Source organism: Myotis brandtii, unplaced genomic scaffold, assembly GCF_000412655.1.
Source record: "Myotis brandtii unplaced genomic scaffold, ASM41265v1 scaffold432, whole genome shotgun sequence".
In the NCBI taxonomy this organism is placed as follows: Eukaryota; Metazoa; Chordata; class Mammalia; order Chiroptera; family Vespertilionidae; genus Myotis; species Myotis brandtii.
The window spans coordinates 2,029,783-2,043,029 of NW_005366520.1; the positions used below are offsets into that span (position 1 = coordinate 2,029,783).

At 38.5% G+C, this 13,247-nt stretch overlaps 1 protein-coding gene across 1 annotated transcript in view; it reads left to right on the top strand.

The window, feature by feature from the left end:
- Positions 1 to 13,247, top strand: part of NAALADL2 (N-acetylated alpha-linked acidic dipeptidase-like 2) — an 825,315-nt gene that overhangs the window by 472,863 nt on the left and 339,205 nt on the right. Inside the window, exon 6 of the mRNA XM_014546150.1 lies at positions 11,173 to 11,316. Within this exon, the coding sequence (XP_014401636.1) occupies positions 11,173 to 11,316 (144 nt within the window). The remainder of the gene's footprint in view (positions 1 to 11,172; positions 11,317 to 13,247) is intronic.

Sequence of the window (13,247 nt, forward strand, 5' to 3'; positions counted from 1 at the left end):
AATGTTCATAAACCAACCAGTGGGTTTAACTGTAGTTTAAACAGGAGAGAAACATTTTTTTTTTGCTTTTTTTATAAAAGCTTTATAGTAATAATTGTCCAGTACAGCCAATTGGTCAATGTAATGATTTAAAATACTCTGACTCCTCTTTATCTCCAAAATAGTTTTCCTATCAAATCTGTGTTATTAGTAGGACTTTCATTTTCTACACATCCTGGATTCAAATCAGCTTGCTTACTCTACTACCTCATTGCCACTACTTGGTTCAATGGGTTGTTTAGTCTTAACAATTCTCCTTTTCCAGGCTTTCACGTGGATCTTTGCCTCTTTTCTTCCAAGTCAGAATTCTATGTGTGATTGATCATAAAAAATAACTGAATGATATTGTAAGGAAAATTATAATCCATAAGGGGAATTTATTGAAAATGTTCATATTACGCACTCCAAATATGAAGGATTTTTCTGGAATTACAGTGGGGTAGTCACCTCAAACTTAGATATAACCATACAAACAGCCTTTTTCAATATCCAGATGAGAAAGATTTCTATTAAATCCTTGTGTGGTATTTGGAAACACATTTTAGAGAGGAAACTAGGAGTTTATTTAAATGATTACTCATGGACAAATTTAGGAGCAAAATTTTGGAAATGGAACTCCTTAGACATTGCATATATGATCATTTTAAGGCTATAAAATAGGTGAAGACTTTCCCTAAGTTACTTGCCAGTAAAAAGCAGAGTAAGAACCAGATATTGATCTCTGGACCCCAGGCTAGTGTGCCTTCCTTAGGTCAGTGTTTCTGAAACCAAAATTTGGTGTTCTGCCTGAGTTCTTTGTCTTGCAAAAATCAAAGAATGAGTTCAGGGACAAAGACAGCATACAGAAGCAAAGCTTATCGAGAGACTGACAGACTCCCTGCAGCAAGAGGAAGCAGGAAGGGGGCCAGAAGAGGGGTACTGCTGAAGCTCTTTGTCTATGGGTATATGTATACCTTGATAGCTTTTGATTGGTCTTTTCAAGGTATTCCATGTAATAGCCAATCAGTTTAGAATGTGAGTCCGGCTGGCGGGTGGGACCTGATTTGGGACTGTCATTTCAGGTCTGATGTTACAGTCCCTTCCCAGCTGGGCTCAGTCCTCCCCACCCCACCAGGTTCAACCCTAGGTTATCTTGTTTGTTCCAGCGGTTTTTGTGTGTGTGTTTTTGTTTGTTTGTTTTCTGGAACCAGGCACGGCCAGCAGTAGCCAGCAAACTGCAGCATGTTGCTGCTAGACTTCTCTATTCAGCTTCCCCTCTTTGGTCCAATCCCTAACTGCCTAGGTTCTGTCTCCTCATTTCCATATCAGAAACAGAAAATACACAAGAAACCATGAAAAGGTGGGAAGCACTCCATATGTGATAACTCCTGTGACCTAACATCTAGGTCAGGAGAGCAAGTGTTAACGATTTCCCAATTTTATTATTAGAAAACAACTGAAAAATAAGTAAATCCAGAAATAAAGCACTGGTCTTGTGCCTATTTGTCTAATTAGCCTCATAAAATAACATGATTTCATTGCAATCTGGCATGAAGACTTTTATTGTAAATTAATGGTTGCATATTTTCACAACAACCACCAAACAGATAAGACAGCCACACAGTTTATTTGCTATCTTATCACACACACGCACACACACACACACACACACACACACACACACAACTTTCTCTAAAACTCGAAACTGCAAATCATTCCAATGTTCATTTCCTTCAAGTATAAGATGGAAAACTTCTCGGGGGAATGCCTCTCAGGAGGATGCTATCTTATCACACACACACACACACACACACACACACACACACACACACACACAACTTTCTCTAAAACTCGAAACTGCAAATCATTCCAATGTTCATTTCCTTCAAGTATAAGATGGAAAACTTCTCGGGGGAATGCCTCTCAGGAGGATTGCGTTGCTGCTATGTGATGTGCAGATGGCCAATTATTCCAGTTATGAATCCATACTAGTCTCCTGGAAGTAAAGCACAAACTAGATATTTTATCTGTCTCTTAGTTTGTTTCTCTTATGATATAGCTTAAGGTTTATTTCCATATGTCCATGTTCTTGAAATGCTTTGGAAATTAAATAGTCTCAGTATAGATAAATTATGAATACAAAAGAATTGAAATAATTAAAATTATGTGAAATAGGAAATTAGTTCTCATATAACCAATTATTCTTTGAAAATAGAATTAAGAAAATAGTTGTCAATATCTGAATATTACCACTGCTGTTGTACATTTCTTTTTTTACTTAAAATGACAAATTTACAAATATAAATTCAGTGAGATAAACCTGTGCCAAAGAAAGTCCTGTCTCTCGAGAAGAAAGGATCAGACTACAAAAATGTCTTTAGAGAAGATGTTATAATGATGCCATCATCTACCTGAAACACAGGAATGGGCTTTTTCTTCAGAAGTAATTATATCAATGTGTTTTTAAAACAAAAGATATATTTTTGAAAATATATCCTCATAATTCTGTAAATAACAATCAACTCAATTATAAGACACCACATTTCAGTGAATAATATAATTAAATGTTATGCTCATGTGAAGGTAAATATGACTACTTGTACCATGCCTTAACTAATAATTAAAATAATAATTACTAGGGAACATGGCAGGTTGCTTTAGCTGAAGAGAGGACCAATGAAATAAAATGAGACCATCTGTGTTTTCATTCTTAAGATGTTTGTGATTACAAGTTTCAGATCATGAGTTTTAGGCTTATGATGAGACAAAAGAAAATTATTCACTTCAACATCAGGATGATCATTCATCCCAAAACAGTCACTGAGCCTCTCCTTTTTCACTGTGCAGTGTGCTAAACCATGGGGACACAAAAGTGAATTGGCCCTCAAGAAGTTTACATTCTGTTCAGTGAGCTGGAAATAAAAAAGGAAATTAGAACAGAGCAGTGTCTGCTAAATGTGTAAACAAGGGTTTATGTTGGGGCACATACAAGGACTAAGCTTCCCAGAGTACCTGACATCTAAGAGGTGAGGAAAATGGCATCAGTCAGTTTTTACGCCTACAATTTATATTGGTTTAAGAGGAGGTAAGAAATATGATATAATTTTTAAAAATAGTAACTTTCATTTTAACTATAAGAATAACTATCACTAATAAAAATCCTATTTGTGTGTATGCATTTATATATGTGTGTGTATATGTATATATACAGAGATAGATAGAGTGCCAAGGAGCTCTGAGAAGATTGCATGGCGCAAAGCACATGTAAGTGTTAAGTATTTCCTTTTTAATAACAACCTAAACAACACAGCACTGAACTTGACTAGTTTGAGGGAAGATAGTGATATTTGTAACCAGCAGTCTATGAGATAGTGAAATAATAAAGGATCAGTTAGCTATATTTACAAGGACAACAAAATAACGATAGCCAATTTAGTGCACTGGTCAGTTCGGGGAAATAACTATAAATTTAGTGAACTAAAATAAAAGTGAAACATCTGTTCCAGTTATTTAATGGTCTGATTTCTGTCAAACTGGCAGTCCTCTGGAGAAAACCAAACAAAATACATAATCTGGGATAACATCACTGACAGCAACTTGTTCATTAGGTATTCGGGTCTTCTTCATAAAAGTGCAACACAAAATGTGTTTTTAAAATCTCTGCTTTTTAAGGTCTCTGATTGGTTGGTTCTCTAGAAAATGGATGTATTTGCACTTTATATTTGTCAATCATTTGCTGTAATCTATATATCTATAATAATAAAAGTGTAATATGCTAATTAGACTGGACATCCTTCCGGACGACCTTCCAGACAAAGCCAGGGCTGTGAGGGAAGCCCAGGTCCCAGGACCTGGGTGCCAGAAGGAAGCCGGTGCTGGCAGCCAGGGGAAGGAAGGCCTACTCTTGCACAAATTTTGTGCATCAGGCTTCTAGTCTATAATAATTAAAGGGTAATATGCTAATTAGACCGGACGTCTTCCGGACGTCATTCAGGATGTCCTTCCTGATGAAGCTGGGGCTAGAGGGAAGCCAGCCAGGTCCCGGGTGCCTGTGGGTGGCTGGCCCAAGGGAAGCCAGCCCGGGTCCCAGGTGCCTGCCATTGCCAGAGGAGGGATGCCTGGGTCCTGGGTGCCGAAGGGAAGCCAATGCTGGCAGCTGGGGGAAGGAAGGCCTATTCTTGCACGAATTTCCGTGAATCGGGCCTCTAGTATATATAAAAACCTAATATGCTAAGTGTCCATCCAACCATTCAACCAGTTGCTATAATGTGCGCTGACCACCAGGGGACAGACCCTCTGACTAGTAGATTAGCTTGCTGCTGGGGTCCAGCCGATTGGGACTGGGCGAGATGGGCCGGACACACCCTGAAGCCTCCCTGTGGTCCCTTCCTAGCCCCCATCTGCACTAGTGAGGTCCCTTGGCCTGGTCTGCACCCTCTCAATCTGGAGAGCTGGTTTCGTCCCGATCCCCACAGGCCAGGTCAAGGGACCCCACCAGTGCACAAATCTGAGCACTGAGCCTCTAGTTATTTATAATAGTTGAAAACCTAGAAAAAAAAGAAGTCAAATCAGTTAGCAATTAAAGTATTTATCTGTTGTTGAAATAAAGTGTTGTCAATGTAATTTTGATCATTAAATCACCAGATTTATATTTGAGGAAAAGACAAAAGCAAAAAGAAACGCTCTCAATCCAATTTAAAAACTTGCTATATAGTGTCTTCATATGCACAGACTGGTTACCCTTTTTGAAGAAAACTATTGATTTGGGGTTTATTGATATAGTCAAAGGCTCTGTCACCTTTAATTCTGGGAAAAAGTGATTTCTACATCTTGTTAGCTACAAAAATTATGTAAAAGATATAATGATTTATACCAGTTGCTTATGTGATGCTCAAATGAGTCACCTTGGGGTCCTAGACTATAGATACTGATTCAGAAGGTCTGGGATGGGACTTGAGATTCTGCATTTGCAATGAGTTCCCAGGTCATGCTGATGCTATTTGTCCAGGGACTACACATTGAAGAGAAGTGATCTATAGGATCTGTGCTTACACTACTATGTCTCATGGATCTCATGCTAACACACACACACACACACACACACACACACACACACACACACACACACACACAGAGTCAGTTGCTGAGGGTTGAGTTATACAGAAATTATGCTATCCTTGCCAATGGAGACATATTCTCATCAGTGATCCACAAAAGACTTTTTTACCAGAACATTTTTTTTACATTATCTCATCTTAATGATGCCTTCATTCTGCAGATCCCAGTATCTAAGATATCTAGTTTCTGAAGGCAAATGGCATTTGCTGTATACACTAATTTTTCAGTTGAGTTTAAAATAATTCCATCTTGCCACACACAGAAAGTGCTTGCAGCTAAGAGTGACTGCTTTCTTTACACACAACCAGATGTGATTGAAGTGGGCATCAATAGTTTGAAAAGCATAATGCAAAAGCTGTTAAATATGTCCAATTAGAAAGCATTTTACTTATTTTTATCCTCATTACTTCTAAGTTTCACCAACTGTGGTTCAGGCTCTGGGCCTCTTGAGCTAATGTACTCTTTATTTCAGTAAATTAGCATAATGAAGACCCTTCAGTGTCACCTTGGTTGTTCCAGTGTTGTAGATGGGATGACAACATTATTATAATGAAATCATTTATATGTAACATTTCAAACAGTGAGGCAGCAATGGAGTCAAACTTGGGACTCTCCAGCCAATTTTGTCTTTCTTTTTTTTAATATATTTTTATTGATTTCAGAGAGGATGGGAGGGGGAGAGAAAGATAGATGCAACAATGGTGAGAGAGAATCATTGACCGACTGCCTCCTGTATACCCCCCGACTAGGGATCAAGCCTGCAACCTGGGCATGTGCCCTGACTTGAAATCAAACCATGATACTCAACCACTGAGCCATATCAGCCCTGCCAATTGCATCTTTCTATAGACGCATGTGACATTGTATCAGGAACAGGATTATTGAAGAGATGGATCAATTTGGATCTTTATCTGAGTTACAAAGAGTGTATAAGGTGAAGAGAGAACGACCTATCTGCTGAAATAAAAGTTAGGGTCAATCAGTCTTTATTGAGCATACACAACGTGCAGGGTTTGCTATAATTGCTGCAACCTGTAAGTTAGAGTGCTAGAATGTAAGGTCAAAATATTTTCTATATGTACACTTTTCATCAAGGCATATAATCTTCCTGATTTTCATTTCACATCCAATGGATTCTTAAAGTTAATTAATGTGTCTTAAAATATAACAAAAATTGCACATGTGTTTGATTTAATGTAAGAAAATATAATCATTCTCTAAGCTTTTCTTCAAAAAACAAGTTTTTAAGAAAAAACAACACCCTCTGTCTATAATTTAATCTTAGTGTTCTATAAAGTCCTGCTTTTAGTATCAGCTCTCAGAAGTGAATTGTTTGTCAAATTTCTATTAAGCTGAAGGTGAAAAATTAATGAACCATTTCAGATATTTCAAAAGGAATGCAAGTCTGTTAGTTATGCAGCACAACAAATCAAGATTTGTCTGTGTTTGAGTATGGTCTAAGGTTCCTTGATATTTAACTTTTGAATGCATTGTTTCTTATGTTTAATGGAGCATTTTAGAGGGAAAAAGAATGCAGTTATTGATTTTTTACTAACAGATAAATATATCTCAAAGATGGTTTTAGTAATCGAAATACTTTTTTTTACCCACAAAACGTAATTTCAGAGCAAGGATAATCAGTGAGAGTTGCTGGAGACACCTGGGTTTTGAAAACCTATGTAATGTGTCTGCTGTGGGAGAGCAATTAGCTGGGGAGAAAGCATCCGCATATAGCAAGCATGAGGTTAATAAAATTATAATTTATTCTTTGGTTGTACCTGTGATCCATTTTCTAGGCATTCAGTAAAATAAAGGCATTGAAACTACCTTTCAAAGAATTATTGATTCCTTCTTTTGTTTCCCCAGTAATTATTGAGCTCCTCTTAGGTTCCTCACAATCTGCTTGGCTTTGAGTATCATACAATGAGGAAGACGACTTGATTCTTTGCCTTCAAGGAATTTAGCCTTTAGAGGGAAAACCGAAGTGTTTATTATGGAATGCTATTGTTAATTAGAAATGGCGAGCACTACAAGAAAGGTACAGATATATCACATCAATAGGAGGTGTCAGAGAAAGCTCACAGAAGGTGACTTGTAAGTTAGAGTCCGACATGTGTGATGCAGGAGAAAAGCAGGTGAAGTAGATGGGTGGGCTTACCCAAGAACATGGAAGATGTAAATCACAGAATATGTAGGGGGACAGCTAGTTTTAGGATAAGATGCATGAAGAGGAATGATGGGGAATAATGTTGGAAATATAGGTCGGAGATGGTGAAGGGCCTTGAATGGCAAGGTAGAGTTCTGTATTTGAACTGGGGAGAGGTGAAATCACGCAGCTTTCCAAGAACTTTCATTTTGTGTTGGTAATGTGTCAGCACCTAACATCTACGAAAACTTCAAAATAACAGATTGTTCATTTCTCATAAATGCTACAGTAGTCACCTCATTCCCAGGGGCGATGTTCCAAGATCCCCGGTGGATTCCCCAAACTGCAGATACTACCAAACCCTATATATAATTGTTTTTTTCCTATACCTACATGCCTATGATAAAGTTTAATTTATAACTTCAGAATAGTAAGAGATTAATAACAATAACAATCATGTCATAGAACCATTATAACAATATACTGTAAGAAAAGTTATGTGAATGTGGTCTCTCTCTCTGTGATGCCTGAGAGAGCTGGGAGGTTACTAACAGGCGGGTAGCATACACGTGTGGAGATGCTGGGCAAAGTGATGATTTACTTCTCAGGCCGAATGGAGCAGAATGGAAAGAGATTTCATTATGCTACTCAGAATGATGCTCAATTTAACAATTATAAATTTTTTATTTCTGGAATTTTATTTTTTTAAAATGTTATTGATGTCAGAGAGAAAGGGAGAGGGACCGAGAGAGAGAATCATTGGGATCAGAGACTGTAACCCTGGCATGTTCCCTGACCGGGAATTCAACTGTGACCTCCTGGTTCATGGGTCGATGCATTATAAATTTTTTATTTCTGGAATTTTATGTTTTTTAAATGTTATTGATATCAGAGAGAAAGGGAGAGGGACCGAGAGAGAATCACTGGGATCAGAGACTGCGACCCTGGCATGTTCCCTGACTAGGAATTCAACTGTGACCTCCTGGTTCATGGGTCGATGCTTAACCACCAAGCCACGCCAGCCTGGCATGGATTTTTCCATTTAATATTTTCAGACCTCAGTTAACTGTGGGTAACTGAAACCCTGAAAAGTAAAAGTGCAGATAAGGAGAGGCTACAGTATTTCATTGTCTGGTGTACACTAAAAGTTTCAAAGGCAGTGGCCGAGGGAGGAAATACATGCTGGGCGAAGCAGAGGAGGTGGCTATCAAAGGCTTTCTGCTCTGTGCACACTGTTGATGCCTTGAGATTTTTATCACTGTGACTCCAGGTACAGCCTAGAGCAGCAGACATAGGGCTGCTCACCTGTGGCTGAGAGCAATTTCCTTGTGGTCTGAAAATCCCCTTTCGTTTATCTCAGCAAGCTATATTGCTACTAGCATCTTCTGTGTGAACCAGGACCTGGCTCATGGCCATGCAACCTGTACAGTCTCCAGGACCCCCACTTAGAAGGACCCACACCTAATTTAATGCTCTGCTATTGCCATATTGAAACTCTCCATACTTTTTGAACAAGTAAATGGTTAGGAAGCAGTGAGCTGCACTGTGATCAAAATGCACTGCCATACATCCATATAAAAGGGGTTACTGAATTATGAGAGCAGCAGAGTGCTTATATAACAAAACCGATTCGAAGCTTGAATCTTCATTATTTTTCTTCTTCAAAGCCATGGCTTCTATGGTTGCCACAGGGCTAAGCTAAATATCATTTCTTAGCCTTGTGGTTTTGCAGTTGATAAATTAAGGAAAAACTTCTGTAACATATTTTCTCATTTATAATCTGCCTCCCGGAGCCTGGGTACCAGTATGGTTGAGTTCTGCACCCCCTGCAGTCCTTTCAAATTAAATTCTGAGAAAAACTTTAGCAATTATTTTCCCTAATAAAAGTTCTGAAAAATGGAGCCCTCTGTTCGCAAGCATTATTGGCTGCCTGGTAAAGTCATTCCGTTGTATATTTTATTTTCTGAGTCAAGATAATATATAAACTGAATAAGGTATCTTTTAATTCTATCATTACACACAGTTTTTTCTCTTTACCCTGAGTACTTGTGTATTTTTTCCCTTATTTGTGCTATCATGGCTGTTTTTCCTTTTTATTTGTGTTTAATTTTTGTTTTCTCAAACTTAGAGATGAATATAGTAAAATATTCCTGCAAAGCTTAATTCATAAAAATATGTCATCTTCTCCCATACTTCCTTGTGTCCTTTCCTATCGCCCAAAGGTAAACACTCAATTGCTTTCAACATTTTTCGTTATTTTTTTTTATATTTGCCTCTCGGTCTGAAGAGCATTTAAAGAGTTGAATTCATGTTTCAATTTTATCTATTATATTGACTTACCACTATGGACGACAAAGATTTAATTTTATTTCACAAGTACCCTTACCCTTGACTTTTTTTTGTCTATTTTTCCTATAGAATGTTGCTTTTGTGTTACAAGGTCATAGATTATATTGTTATGACTATGTCAATACTATTCACATCGTATGATGATTATATTTCTTTCTTGAAAATCTTTTTACTCCCTTTGCAGCTAATGGTTGCCTCATTTCATAGATTTTTTTATTTTTCTTTGTATTTAGAAACTCTCCACATGCTAACTCTGATCTTACTGTACATGTTCTCCCAATAGAGCAACACATACCTAGTATTTCCATTGTTTTCGTCTTCCTGGAGACCTCCCCCCCTTCCTGAGCCTCTGGACTCCTATTCCTCTCCTCACTAGGTCTGCTGCTCCTGTGCCATTTTAGCATTGTTTTTGGATGAGAGTTGCCCTTAAGAGTGGCAGAATTAATTAAGTTAATTTGAAGTTCTTTGTATGGGTGGAATTTATTGACGGACTGGTTTTAACATAGGGTGTCTTGGATGAGTGGCTTTATTGGTAGACTTCAGATTTTAAGTATTTTTATATATTCTATGTTGACCTAGTCATGTTTACCAGAAGTGAATTCTCTGTTGTCCTAACTGGAAGGAAGGGTTCTGGGCATCAAGAGAGTAAAACATCGAAAGAGCCTCAGCAATAGTAAGGTCATCCCATTGAAGTATTCAGCTCACCATTCTCTTTATCCGGTGTCTCTATGCTGGTATCCCGCCTTCCGTTTTCTGCTGGAGCGAAGGAGGGAGGAACAGGCACTGTTCACATCCACAGTGTGACTGAGGGGGCAGGAGGAGAGACCCCCCAATCAGAATTTCATCAAGTCCTCCTTTGCCCCGACTTCACTAGGTAGCAGGCATTGTCAATACCTACACCTTTCTGGGTTCTGTGGTAGAAACTGCATTGCTTTTCAGCATTCCCCCTCTGCTGGCTTAGGTTTTGGTCTCCTTGGTCTGTTATCTACTATTCATCTGCTTTACAGCTTGTAGAATCTTATTGTTATTGTCTTTTTTAGTCTCTTAGACCATGTGGATTAGTGCTTTTTAAATTCCTTTATTGTCATTTCCGAATGGAGGTAAGTGCGCGCGCGCGCGCGTGTGTGTGTGTGTGTGTGTGTGTGTGTGTGTGTGTGTACAATCTGCTATCATTTACTAACATGCATAATAGTATTTGGACTGAATTTTTATTAAGTACTGCAAATCATTTTTAATAAGTAGAGTGTAAATAATGAATAAACAAATGAACAAAATAAACCTGCCACTCATAGTTTAAATACTTATTACAGAAAATTTTTCTTCCAGTGTTTTTTTTCCTGATTTTTTATTATTTTAATCTTTATACATAGGTCCTCCTTTTTGCCCCATTAACCTCTTCCAGCCCTTTCCTACCCACCCAAGGCCCTCACCACCCCATTGTCTGTGTCCATGGGTTATGTATATATACATACAAATTCATTGGTTGATCTCTTCCCATTTCTCTTGACAAAGGATTCTGTATCTTTCTCTCTTGAATACAGTTGGAAGCTTTAGGCAAAACCGATGGAACCTCACCTCTCTACTAGTGCAGCCCATCTCAGCGGCACTCGTGGCAAAACTGATCTCTTCGTCCAAAGATGGGACCAAAAATGGTGTCTGTCGCCCTCTAGAACTCCCACCGAGTGGTAATGTATTTATAATGTCTGTCTGTGTGTCTTATCTACACTAATAAAAGAGAAACATGGTAATTGGCGTACGAGCTACCCTTCCCATTGGCTAATCAGCATATCCTTATGCAAATTAACTGTCAGCCAAGATGGCGGCCGGCAGCCAGGCAGCTGGAAGCGAACATGAGGTTTGCTTGCTGCAGTGACTGCGGACTCCAACCCCCGCCTGACTTGACGGCCTCTGAGCTACAACTCTAAGAAACTATGTACTATGTTGCAAATGTAGTAGCTAAACAAAACCCCAGAAATCAGCTTTCAGCCAGCTTTATAATGTCTGTCTGTGTGTCTTATACTTTTATAAGTACTGTGTTCATTTTTAATCTCTTAAATTAATGTGATTAGGATTGTGCTTTAAAAAAAACAACAACACACATTTATTTTTTAATGAGGTGCAGCCTTTACCTTCTCTGTCCCTTTAAGGGATATTTTTGGAAGGTAATTTTGATAAAGACTGAGAGTTGACCAAACTCAGAGACTGAAAAAAAAGAGGGAACACATTTTGGACTGCAATAAAGAAAAGCAGCTTTGCACATAAAGCATTTTGTAAGTTTCATGAAAATCTGCTTAACATAGCTTCCCGGTTTCAGCTTCAGCAGGCTTGTTGCCTGCCAAGATTCAGAGGATAGCAGTCAGCTATCTGGGGTATGAAGTCCTTTAGTAGAAAGCATTAAAGCCTAATTCCTGCAATTGACTAAAAAATCCCTCTGTCTTTACACATCATTGCCCGAGAGATGCTTCCTGTACTGCAGTGCAGTTTGTCAGGCCTTGTTGGACCACATAGGATAAAACCGAAGAAATTAAACTACCTGTAGTGGTGAAAGCGCTGCTGCCTCTTGTTTCTGCCTCCAGCCTCAGCATTAGAATTCTAGAGAGGAGGTTCTCTTTCCATATCGTTAAATTTGTATCTAGTCGCTGTGAAATTCAACTTGTGGGGCTGTTTTTGTGTCCAGACCTGGAGGCTTAACTACCCTTGTTTTATTTCATCTGTTTATCTCTTGGCAACAAAAGCATTAAAAAGATGTCTCAAAGAAGCCTAAAAAAATCTGAATACATTCAGAATTGCCCTCTGGTAGAGATATAGCTTTTCAAAGGCCTATAGATTGAGAGCCTCCTAAACTGATTATTGATTGAGCAAAGTGGGAAATATAGACAACAATGATAAGTCTATGTCTTCAAAGTGGAATGAAGAAGCCCTTGAATTGTGTTTTTGTGTGTGTGTGTGTGTGTGTGTGTGTGTGTGTGTGTTTTCTGTCTTCTATTCTGAGCCCACAAATTCATTATGGGCTCAATTTGTTAAAATCTACAAGCAACAATGTAATAATAGTCTAGTTGTAAGGAAAGCACTGGGCTTCATAAAAGACTAGATTGAAGCTCAGATATAATTAATTGATTAATTCAACAAATATTCAGACCCCCGATATGTTCCTGCCATCCTCTGTCCTCGGTGAAGTGTTAGCTTCCTCGCCAGCACCCTGCACCACCTCCCTACCAAGAGCCTCTGTGTCTGCACCTACAGAAGGACATCTAAGGTTCTAGTATCTCACGTTGTTCTGAGAATTAAATCATGACGGACATCTGAGTACTTTTGTATACTGTAAAATGTTATGTTAGCAGCTGTCTTCCTCATCCAATAACCATATCAATGTGCTCCACAATATGTCAAATGTCTGCATAATGATGCCATAGCTAAGCAAAATAGCAATCTCCAGTTTTATCTCTGCAATAATTTAGCCACATACATGGCTAAGAAGACATAGTGAAGCTTAGAAGACATACTGAGATGTATACTGAAACCTGCTTATAACTCTAGTGTTAAAGAAGCAACGAGATAGGCCTGCTTTAGAGCTATAACTCGTTTGGGTCATTGAGAAGTTTACCAGTTAAAGCCT